This window comes from Lycium barbarum, chromosome 9 (assembly GCF_019175385.1).
Source record: "Lycium barbarum isolate Lr01 chromosome 9, ASM1917538v2, whole genome shotgun sequence".
NCBI classification, from domain to species: Eukaryota; Viridiplantae; Streptophyta; class Magnoliopsida; order Solanales; family Solanaceae; genus Lycium; species Lycium barbarum.
In genome coordinates this window covers 27,444,158-27,454,962 of record NC_083345.1, presented here as the reverse complement: position 1 = coordinate 27,454,962, position 10,805 = coordinate 27,444,158, and the positions used below count along the sequence as shown (strand labels likewise).

At 36.4% G+C, this 10,805-nt stretch overlaps 1 protein-coding gene across 6 annotated transcripts; it reads left to right on the top strand.

The window, feature by feature from the left end:
- The first annotated feature begins 2,359 nt into the window (after positions 1 to 2,359).
- Positions 2,360 to 10,805, top strand: LOC132610762 (peptidyl-prolyl cis-trans isomerase CYP63). 6 transcript variants are annotated; one of them, XM_060325124.1, is made up of 14 exons: positions 2,360 to 2,544; positions 4,546 to 4,638; positions 4,818 to 4,872; positions 6,371 to 6,459; positions 7,963 to 7,987; positions 8,095 to 8,133; positions 8,213 to 8,330; positions 8,417 to 8,577; positions 8,662 to 8,995; positions 9,084 to 9,205; positions 9,290 to 9,470; positions 9,569 to 9,925; positions 10,006 to 10,086; positions 10,205 to 10,805. In XM_060325124.1, the coding sequence occupies exons 2-14, from the start codon at positions 4,561 to 4,563 to the stop codon at positions 10,527 to 10,529; spliced, it is 1,965 nt and encodes a 654-aa protein (XP_060181107.1). In that variant the 5' UTR covers positions 2,360 to 2,544; positions 4,546 to 4,560; the 3' UTR covers positions 10,530 to 10,805. The 6 variants fall into 6 exon arrangements, with proteins under 6 accessions (XP_060181107.1, XP_060181109.1, XP_060181108.1 ...); XM_060325126.1 differs by lacking the exon at positions 2,360 to 2,544 and adding an exon at positions 2,615 to 3,551; XM_060325125.1 differs by lacking the exon at positions 2,360 to 2,544 and adding an exon at positions 2,615 to 3,912.

Here is a 10,805-nt window from a genome sequence, read left to right as displayed (position 1 = left end):
TAGAGTTAACTTTGAATTTAAAATTAACTGCTTATTGAAAAATGAAGAATATTTGGAAAAGATGAACCTCCACTATAGAATCTAATTGCTTATTGAGAGTGATTTTCAATCATGAAGCAAACATTGAAGTGGTTTGAAGGATTCGAGGTTGAAATTAAATTTCAGACCGGTTTTAAATCTCTTCGTTTAGTAATTCAAAATTTAGGCACACGGATCTAAAATTTGGGACTACCAAGTTTGGATTGTAAAGCCGAACTTCAGACATTTTTGTCTGAAATTCTTTTGGCAAGTCTAATTTCAGACATGTATAAGGTTTGAACTTTAGACATACATTGGCTTTGACAAAGCCAAACTTCAGACGACATACATGAAGTTTTTAAAACTTCAAACTCGTACATTTAAAGTTGATTTATAAGCGGCTAAAATTTCAAAAACTTATGAAAGCATTAAATAGAAGTCCTGAAATGGCCTGTCTGTGCACTTTTCCTAAGGGTGAGCTAGAGCAGACTATGCCTTAACAAGATCAGATCATTACAAGTGACATTGAAGCTAGTACCTTCCCCTAATGTGGTGATGGGATAGATCTCATCAACATCTTTAAATGAGAGGTGAGTGTAACAGCCCACGATCGCTAGCAATTGAACTTGAAAAGAATTCGTTGTGATAATGTCCAATTTATTTTTGTTATTCCCACTTTTTAATATTATTAGGTGTAACTCCTTTTTCAAAGCACGTGTTAGTTGCGATAACATTATAAGGGTTTTTTTTTTTTTTTTTGATAAAAGTATAAGTCAGGGAATTCTGCTCAGAAAAGAATTTATCTCATATAAGTTGATAATATAAATGATATTAACATGATTCGCATAAATTTGTCTTGCAAGTTATTTGTGTTATTCTCAATTTACTACTACAACAACAACAACCCAGTGAAATTCCACAACATGGGGTCTGGGGAGGGTAGAGTATACGCGGACCTTACTCCTACCAACGGTAAGACGACTGTTTCCGAAAGACCCTCGGCTCAATAGAAAACATAAAAAGAGGTCAGATAAGGCCAATAAATTCAAAGCGATATGAAAATGAAAATAACGAAAGCGACTGAGCCATGATGAAGTAGTTGACAAAGGGACAGTAGCTATCACAAATAAAATAAGATAATCAAAGTATAGGAAATAACAGATAGTAGCAGAAATCAAAGCACAAGAAATTATAGCGCGATAATGCGACACTAATATGAAAGGATAAACGAGACTATCTACTAGCCTTCTACCCTAATCTGAGTTCTCCATACCCTCTAAGGTTATTCTCAATTTACTATTTACTTATTATAAATAATTATTTATAATTATATTAAGTGATTTACTATAGTATAGAGTTTCTTTACATCGTCTATGCACTCAAGTTTGAAAAAATAATTATAGGAAACCTAATTTTCCATCTTTTTTGTTAATTTTGGACGATAACATACTAGTAATAATTTTGTGTGTGGTAAGCAGTTTTTTAAAAGGCAGTTTCAGGACTCGCCTCAGGACTCCTCCAGGGACTAGGCACTAGCAAAACGTCCCGGGCTCACGTGCGGGGCTTAGTTCCTGTGAGGTTTACACCCTAAGCGCCCGATTATACGCCCTAAACACGCCTAACACCCAACGCTCGGGGCTCGCCTACCAGTTCTTATACCAATTATATGTTAAATTCCTTAATTAAAAGCATTCACTCTTATAATTCTTTAACAAATGAATGATATTTAATAGTTTTTGATCTACAGAAATAAGATGATTACGTGTAACTCAAATAACAAGTCATAATATTGCATATTTATTATTTGAGAACATCGTGAGGGTGAATATCACTTTACATTTCTTTTAAAAATACATAACCGAATTGTATATTTTCACATGTCATTAGTCTTTTGTCCTATATATCAAAATTATCATATTTTATTATTACTCTATTTGAAAGTAATTTTATTTTTTATTGAGTTATGTTTTAATTATAATACTGATGAAGTTTATTGATTATTTGCTTATAGGGAGATAAAATGAATAGTATGAAAGTAATATTGTTTTATGAAATTGTGATTTTATCATTGTTTGAAAGTTAAGATGTTAGAGTTGATTTACATTTCATAATTTTCATTGTATTATTTATACTTATAAATTATGTTGTATATAATAAATTACTTTAATTAATTTTTTTGTGAGGATTAAAAACATCTATATATATATATATATATATATATTATTTTATAAAATATTAAAAATTAAATAATTATGAGCTTGCGCTCCGTGCCTCGGGCTTAGCCTTCCGAGGCATATGCAAATGCCCCCCGCCTTTTAAAACAAGGGTGGTAAGGAGTAAATTTACAAAAGACAAGTGAAACACAACTCTGTAGTCTATACAACACGCACACCCACGCTTTCATCACTTCCATTGCGCCTCCAAGAATACACAAGTGGAGGCTTCTCTTTGTTTTTAAGCTAATAATAATAATAATACACAGCTTTTGGACTTCAACTTCGTTAGTGGAATACCCAATTTGCACTTGTTAGTAAATCCACACTCTTTTAACTTCTTGATTTGAGTTGATTTCTTCTGTTTCTTGCTATTCTTGGTTTTTTTTTTTGTGCAATTGTTAAGTTATGATGAAATCTTGCTTTATGTGCAGACCCATCTGCAAATTTATGCGGGTTTACAGTGATAAAGATTAAAAAAAAAAATTACTAGGGTTTAAGAGTTTGCCTTTTCCCCAAAAGATTAAAAGAATCTTTTTTTTTTGTTCACTTAGTTTCTTTTCAGTGTTTTCTGCAAATTATGTGGTTTTGCAATGTTAACTCGGTGTGTGTTGATCTGGGTTTTAGCTGCTGCGAATTTATTAGGGTTTAAGAGTTTGCCCCTTTCTCAAAAGATTAAAAAAATTAATTTTTTTTTTATGTCCACTTAATTTGTCTTCAGCATTGTTTGCAAATTATGCGTTTTCACAATGTTAGCCCGGTGCTTGCTGATCTGTGTTGTAGCTGTTGTCAATTTATTGGGGTTTTGGAGTTTGCCCTTGTCTCCGAAAACAAAAAGAAGTTGATTTTTTGTGTGTAAATTTTCCTCAGTATTCTGTGGATGATAGTTTCTAGATTGGTTTGGTTGAAGTGATTTAGTTTTAAGGTGTCTTGATTTCCATTGAGCTAGAGCTTGTTGGACCTTTTGATTATTCTTCTATACAAAGAAATATGTTGGGTTTATTAAGACCTCTGTCTCTCTCTGTCTGTTCACTTCTTTAGCTTCAATCTTAGTAGTGGTATTTACTTAAGCCGAGGGTCTATCGGAAACATCCTCTCTACCTCTACGAGGTAGGATTAAGGTCTGCATACGCTCTACCCTCCCCAGACCCCACCTGTGGGATTACACTGGGTTGTTGTTGTAATCTTAGTAGTGGTATTTGTTATCAGACATTTGAGGGTTTAATATTTCATACTACAAACAAGAAATTGTTATGATAGATTCATGCCTGAGCATAATTCCGTTGGTGACAGGAGTGAGGAGTCAAATTGATACTTACTGTAAGCAATCAAGTGCAATAGTTTTAACAAGTACTAGGGGTGTCAAATGGGCAGGATAAAATGGTGGTCAATAAACTTGTCATGACCTTATTCGAACTTTGCTTGGGTCAATTTAGATTCATCGGGTCATAACTCAACCCATCCAATTCATACATGCTTTAGTTTTTTGTCTGTTTTATAATTTCTTTAGTTACCTAATCAAACTAATAGTTTGGCCAAGCTTCTCCAAGGCCAAAAGTGCCTTTTTTTTTTCTTTCGAAATTGAGGTGTCTGTCCAAGCTTTTAAGAGAAGAAAAAGTGCTTTTGAGTAGAAGTAGAAGCTGTTTTTGAGAAGCTGAAAAAAAGTAGCTTCCCTCCAAAGGTACTTTTTGAAAAGCACTTTTGAGAAAATGCACTTTAGAAGCACTTTTTAAAGTTTGGCTAAACACTAAGAAAAATAACTTCTATTTTCTTTCTAATTTCTAGAGAGGAAAAAGTGGATGAAATTGTGGATGATCTTTTTTCTTGTTACTTGACAAACTACTATTATAGGTTAATTTGGTTTGTGCTTGAATTGGCTGATATTTGCATTTAGTCCAAACTCAACCTGCTCAATTTTGGACGAGTGGGCAGGATACACTTATAGGGGCTACATTTGACACCCCTACAGAGTACCATGCTTCACTAGCATCTCCCCTCATAGTCTTACTTAGGTAGCTTCAAATGGTGGTAGGTAGCGTCTCATTCAATTTTTAGGTAGCCATTGGCTGCTGTTGAGATGGTTGCACTGACTTTTGCTCCAATGGACCAATCTATCGTCTACGCATGGAAAAACATTTCACATGTTCCTGTGGCTTTCCTGTCATCCTTTATCCCCCTCTCTCTGTGACGCCTATGATTAAGAATTCTATATTTGTGAGGATAGTTTTATCATTTGATCCAACAATCTAACAATAAATGAATTTCTTTTGTTCAAAATATGTTCTGACTTTAAATGATATTTCAACATCTTTAGGGTCTGAGGTGCAGAATGAATAAGAAGAAAAATCCTCTCGTATTCTTAGATGTATCAATTGATGGAAATGCTGCAGAAAAAATTGTTATTGAGGTAATATATGAACTAAATCTTACCAACGTTCATGGTTTTTCCCTTTTTTTTTGGGGGATATTTCTCCTTTCTCTTTCTGATGAAACAACGTCTTGATATTGTTACGATATGTCATAACGTCTTGAAATTGTTACGATATGTCATACATTGCAGTTAGCCTTATTTTTTGAACTGTGCAGCTCTTTGCAGATATCGTCCCAAAGACTGCAGAAAATTTTCGGTCACTCTGCACAGGTATATTGCTCGAGATGTTATTTGCTTCATGCTAGATGGTTACTTTGCTCGAGGTCCCCCATACACTCCCCCCCCCCCCCCCCCCCCCACACACACACACACACACACAAAAACCGCCACAATGTAGGCCAGTGACGAACACCATCATAATGCTGCTATGGAAAATGTGAGACTATCCGTTGTTTTATGAAATCCCGTGGCCTTAATCATATCTTCCCTGTAGAACCTGCCACAATTAAGGCCTATGAACACCTTCCAAAATGCTACTTTAAAAAATGGGAGACTATCTATTGTTCTGTGAATCTTTATCCTACTCAATGAAAATATGAGTAAAAGTGTGCTGATGGGGAAAGGTAATGTTACTTAGGGTCAAAGGAATTGGTCGATTGATGAGTAACCTAGAGCTGAATGATTATTTATCATGCTGCTTGACCTACATGGGCCGTATATCTCATTAATTTTCCTTATAAAAAAAAATAAAAAAAATTGCCATGCTGCTTGTTAGAGTGCCCCACATTGGTTAAGAGTGTGTTGTCTCCTTATATGGTATATGGTCTTGGATCCTCAACCATGAGCTAGTTTTTGAGATTGAGTTAGGCCCAATGTTCCTTTTTTTTAACACATCAGTATTAGACCTATCCATGCAGTTTGTTTTCTAGTGGTGGATCCCCCCACCATATGTTATGTTATCCACACAGCAGTTATCCAAGTAGGGAAATACAAGAACAGAGATGTCTGGCTTTGTTATTATGTTAAGAAAAATAGATCATGGGACCCCAAGGGTATGGCCTAGTGGTCAATGAAGTGGTTGAGAACCATGGGGTCTCAGGTTCAATTCCCAATAGAGACAAAAAAGACTTAGTTGATTTCTTCCCATATATCCTAGCCTGGGTGGATAGAGTTACCTAGTACCAGTTTCTGGTGGGAGTGGCAGGTATCCCGTGGAATTAGTCGAGATGCGCGCAAGCTGGCCCGGGCACCACGTTTATAAAAAGAAATAGATCATGGGCCTAGCTTGACCTCTGTAATTGTTCAAGTCCGGGCATGTGGGGGCATTGAAATCCCACATTGGTTAAGGGAATGACTTGTTGTCTCCATATATAGTCGTAAATAAACCTCATTTCATGAGTTACTATTAGGGTGGAGTTAGCCCCAATGTTTGTTTTCTTAGCACGGCTAATTTTGTCTTATTTTGGGGTGAGGGCAAGTTTTGTTTAAATTTTTGAATATTTCTTATTCATGCGTGCACTGAGTGATTAAGAAATCAAATATACCTGCATAACAATGAATCATTGTGTATGGGTGTTTTGTTTGTTCTCATCGGTTTTCATTTTCTACATTAATTTTTTTTTGTTTTTTGTTTTTTTGAAACTGGTAACTTCATTTCTACATTAATATTATTTTCCTTTTATTGACTTTCAGTGCTTGTATGATTTCACGAGCATAATTGGTTGATCTTATGAATGTTGTGATTTCAATGGCATGTTATGTTTTGAAGGTGAGAAGGGAGTTGGAGAATCTACTGGGAAACCTCTGCACTACAAAGGATGCTTATTTCACCGTGTAATAAAAGGGTTTATGGCACAAGTATGTACTCTTTCTCCCTCGCTTTGATATTTGTATTCTTTGTCCTTTGAGAATAAACAATGTAGGAATTGATGTACCTTTATATTTATTTTACCTAATCTAATGTCTCATAGGAAGAGCAATTGCATCCACCAGCTTGATATGTGATAATTCCGGAATTTGGGTTTGAAGTTCACAAGTTTTTTTCTTTTTTCTACATCGTCAGAGAATTATACTCTTTAATCATAAAGTCCCATCTTACTGGTCCCCAATATCATGAGTACTTTTTTTTTTTTTTTGGGTTAGCTTCTCTCCTGATGTATGGATCAGTGTTTTAAAAGGCGTGGGCGCAAGATGTTTTACATATGCCTCGGCAGGGCATAAGCCCCATGGGTATTTAATTTTTAATATTTTATAAATTAATAAAATAAATATACAAATAAAAAAATACATTAAAATTATAAAAAAAAAATAGAAAAATGTATATATCTATTATCTATTATTAATATGCTAACATCTGCACGAACCATTAAAAAAATATTGAAAAAGTGAATGACGTAAAGATACATTACACCAATAACATGACTACGATGAAACATAATTAGAGGTATAAAAATGATACTCTATCCTAATAATTCAAAGATAAAATGACAATAACTATAAAGTTATTGTTTTAAAACCTAAAACTAGATAACAAATTAATAGTCATTCTAATACAAATAGCCAAAAATAGAGTCTTCAGAACATTATCTAAACTAGAGCGATACCAAATGAAATTCGAAAACTAAAAACTATTTTGAAAAAGATAAATTGAAGAATGCTAAAAAGATTTTGAAGAAAATAAAGCATAAAGAAGGAAAATGCAAGCATGGAAGCAGAGTAAGAATTGGAGGACAAAACTCTTACTGGGTATCTGTTACTCCGTAAACAACAATGAGAAAAGATTATGAAATTAGAATAAACAATTTTGTTTTTTGACTTTTTTGAGATTTCTAGTTTGAGAATTTACTATAAATTAACTTTTGGATATTTAATTAAAAAAAAAAGATTTATTAAGCAATTTTGGCTCAAATTTGAAAGAGTTCTTGGGGCTTACGCTCCAAATGAACACCCAAAATATTGGGGCTTACGCCTAGGCGAATGTCTTGAAGGTTGGGGCGTACGCCCCATGATACTTACGCCCCCGCACGTATGCCTCGGAGCATTTTTGGTACGCTTCACCCCGGGGCTCGCCCTAAAAATGCCTTTTAAAACACTGTATGGGATTAAGAAGGGGTTGCTTTACATATTTTATGGATCTCTTGTGAAGCAGTGCATATCTATATCTGTGGTATATGTCATTTATCTCAATTCTCAAGTGAGAAAATAATTGTGTAGAGAGGTTAATATCAGCTGATCCGCTTCATGAGCTATTTTTGCCTTTATGTTTCTTGCGCAATCTACATTGGGCTTCTTGATTTCCCCGTTAATTCAATATATTGGGGAATAATCATCAGTCCCATGACCACTTTCTGTTTTCTACAGGGTGGTGATTTCTCCAAAGGGAATGGTATGCTTTTTCCCCTTCTGGGCTCTGAACTGTCAATGGTGCAGAGGACTCTTTAACTTCCAACCTCTTGCCCAGAAAGTAAGGCACGGACTTTTAATGTTTTGCAGGCACTGGTGGAGAGAGTATATATGGAGGGAAATTTCCAGGTACATTAGTATATATGTTTTGAATGTTTGATGAATGGTAATAGGTTGGTTACTGATGGTATTTTTTTTCTCCATTTAGATGAAAACTTCAAAGTTGACCACACTGAGGCTGGTCTTCTCTCGATGGCAAATAGTGGTCCTAATACAAATGGATCCCAGTTTTTCATTATATTTAAGAGAACTCCCCATCTCGACGGGTACTTATCTGATATATGAGGGCACATCAGTTACAACTACGTTTTCTCCGTCACTTACAACCTTGACATCTATGTTTCTGTTGCAGGAAGCATGTTGTTTTTGGAAAAGTTGTAAAGGGAATGGATATTGTGAGGAAAATTGAACAGGTGGGAACAGACAATGGGAAGCCTTCTGGGCTTGTGAAAATTGTCAATTGTGGTGAACTATCTGAAAGGAAAAGTAACGATACAACCAAAGCAGAGAAAGGTGACTTTATCTACTGCGGTGTTACTGCCTCATCTAAGAGAGTGCTTTCTGTTGCTCATTTGTATGTTGTTGCCTTATCTCCAGGTAAAAATAAAAAGTCAGCTAGAGCTCTTTCCTCTGATGATGATTCAGACAGTAAAGAAAAGGGGAAACGCAAAGCATCCACCAACAGAAAGAAAAAGAAAAAGAGGAGATACTCTTCATCTGATTCTTACAGTTCTGAGACAGATACTGATTCCTCTTCAGACTCTGACTCAGATTCTAAGCTGGACTCCTATTCTTCTAGTTCTTCAGGTGATGAAAGGCGTAAGAAGAGGAAGAGGCCGACTAAGAAAGAAAAGAGTCGACGTGGGAAGAAAAAAGACAGTAAGAGGTCGAGGAGAACAGTTCATCGAAATAAAAGATCAAGACGCAAGTGGTATTATTTTCGGTCCGCCATTATTTGTGCTATTAAGATGTATTCGATTGGTGGTTCAGTAGATTTATTTTATTCTCATTGCATTCAGGAGCTCTGAGAGTTCTAGTGGCACAGACAGTGGGAGTATGAGCAGCAGCAGCAATGGTGGTAGTAGCAGCAGTGATAGCTCTGATGATGAAAATGGCAGGCCCAGAAATTCTGGACGAAAAGGTCACTTTTAATTTTATTCATGAAGGTGGAAAGACATGAATTATAAGAAGATTTACCGACTTATTCGTTGATCTTATGTTACAGGTTTGGGGAAGAAATCATCAATCCCTCCCGAAGGACAAGCTGTTTTGAAGCAGCAACTGAATCTTGAAGAGGGTGAAATATCTAAGAATGGTAAGCTTCCAAATAATGGTAATGGTGGAGACGTACAAACTGAAAGGACTCTCGCCACAATTCATGAATCTGATAATTCGAGCAGATCCAGGTCCCTTCCTTGGCTTTATTGGATGCTTTATTGAATGCTTCATAATAGTTAGACATGTTTTCTCACACAAGTGAATTCTCTCTTTGCATGATAAACAGGAGCCCAACACCAAGTCCTAAGGGGAAGCCAAGGCCCAGCCGCCGGAGCAGTCGAAGTATGAGCCCAGCAAAAGTACCTGATAGACTTGATCAAAATGATGGAAGTCATCAAATTGGATCAAAGGAGAGAAGTTTATCAAAGAGTCCTTCACGAAAAGCTACTCAGCCATCTCGCTCTAGTCCTGGCAAGGATTTATCCGAAAATCGTTCTCCAGATGGAACGAAACGAATCCGGAAAGGCCGTGGCTTCACTGATCGCTATTCATTTGCAAGACGCTATCGCACCCCATCTCCTGAGCGTGCACCTTACAGACCTTATGACCACGGTGGGAGAAATTTTCAGGGGAATCGTGATAGGTAAATTGAGTTCAAAAGTAAAAATGTATCTGATAGGGGCAAATCCATTATGCATGCTAAATACATTGTTATCTTTTTAGGTACTCAAGTTATAGAAACTATTCTGGGCGCTCTCCACCCGGACGGTACAGACGGTCACCAAGAGGCAGAAGTCCACCCAGGTTTTCCTTCAATTTCTTCTGTCTATGATGTTTGGTTGACTCTTTTGTATCATTTAGGATTTAAGCATGTAAAGATGACTTCACATCCCTTAACCCCATTTTCTTTTTCTTTGTTCAGTAGATACCGGCGCAGGAGTCGAAGTAGGAGTGTTTCTCACAGCCCTAGGCGTGAGAGGCGTCGAAGTAGGAGCCCTTCACGCAGTCGCTCCCCTAAAATCAGTGACAGATTGAAGTCTCGTCTTGGGCCTCGTGTGGATGATCAGCCTTCTCCCACTGGGAGGTCAGCCTCAAGATCTAAAAGCCCTCGATCTCGCGATGCTGCTCCAAGGAAGCACAGTAGAAAAGTAGGATCTGCATCACCTAGTAGTTCGAGATCAACCTCCCCTGCTCGACAGAGGGGTCTAGTCTCATATGATGATATCAGTCCCACCAGGACAAACTAATATGTACCCTTCAAGCTCATATATGAGCCACTAGATTTGCGAAAAGTTTATGGTCTAGGTTTAAACTATGTTTCATCAGATGTTCTCTTAGCTGGGATTGTCAATTCAGTTTTATAATTTTGTATTTCAGTAAACTAATAGTTCAACATTGATTATCTTATTTACACACTACTGTAGCAGCAAAGCTTCTGATAAGAACTCCATTTGTGGCTAGCCATTTCCTGGAGTAAGGTCCAGATTAGTTTTTCAGAAATGTCATTATTGGTTGTATGGTGA

Coding starts and splice junctions, on each gene's coding strand:
- LOC132610762 (XM_060325120.1), top strand. CDS start 4,356: ATGGAAAAACATTTCACATGTTCCTGTGGCTTTCCTGTCATCCTTTAT. Junction 7,988..8,094: donor TGATTTCTCCAAAGGGAATG/GTATGCTTTTTC, acceptor AATGTTTTGCAG/GCACTGGTGGAGAGAGTATA. Junction 9,471..9,568: donor GATAATTCGAGCAGATCCAG/GTCCCTTCCTTG, acceptor CATGATAAACAG/GAGCCCAACACCAAGTCCTA.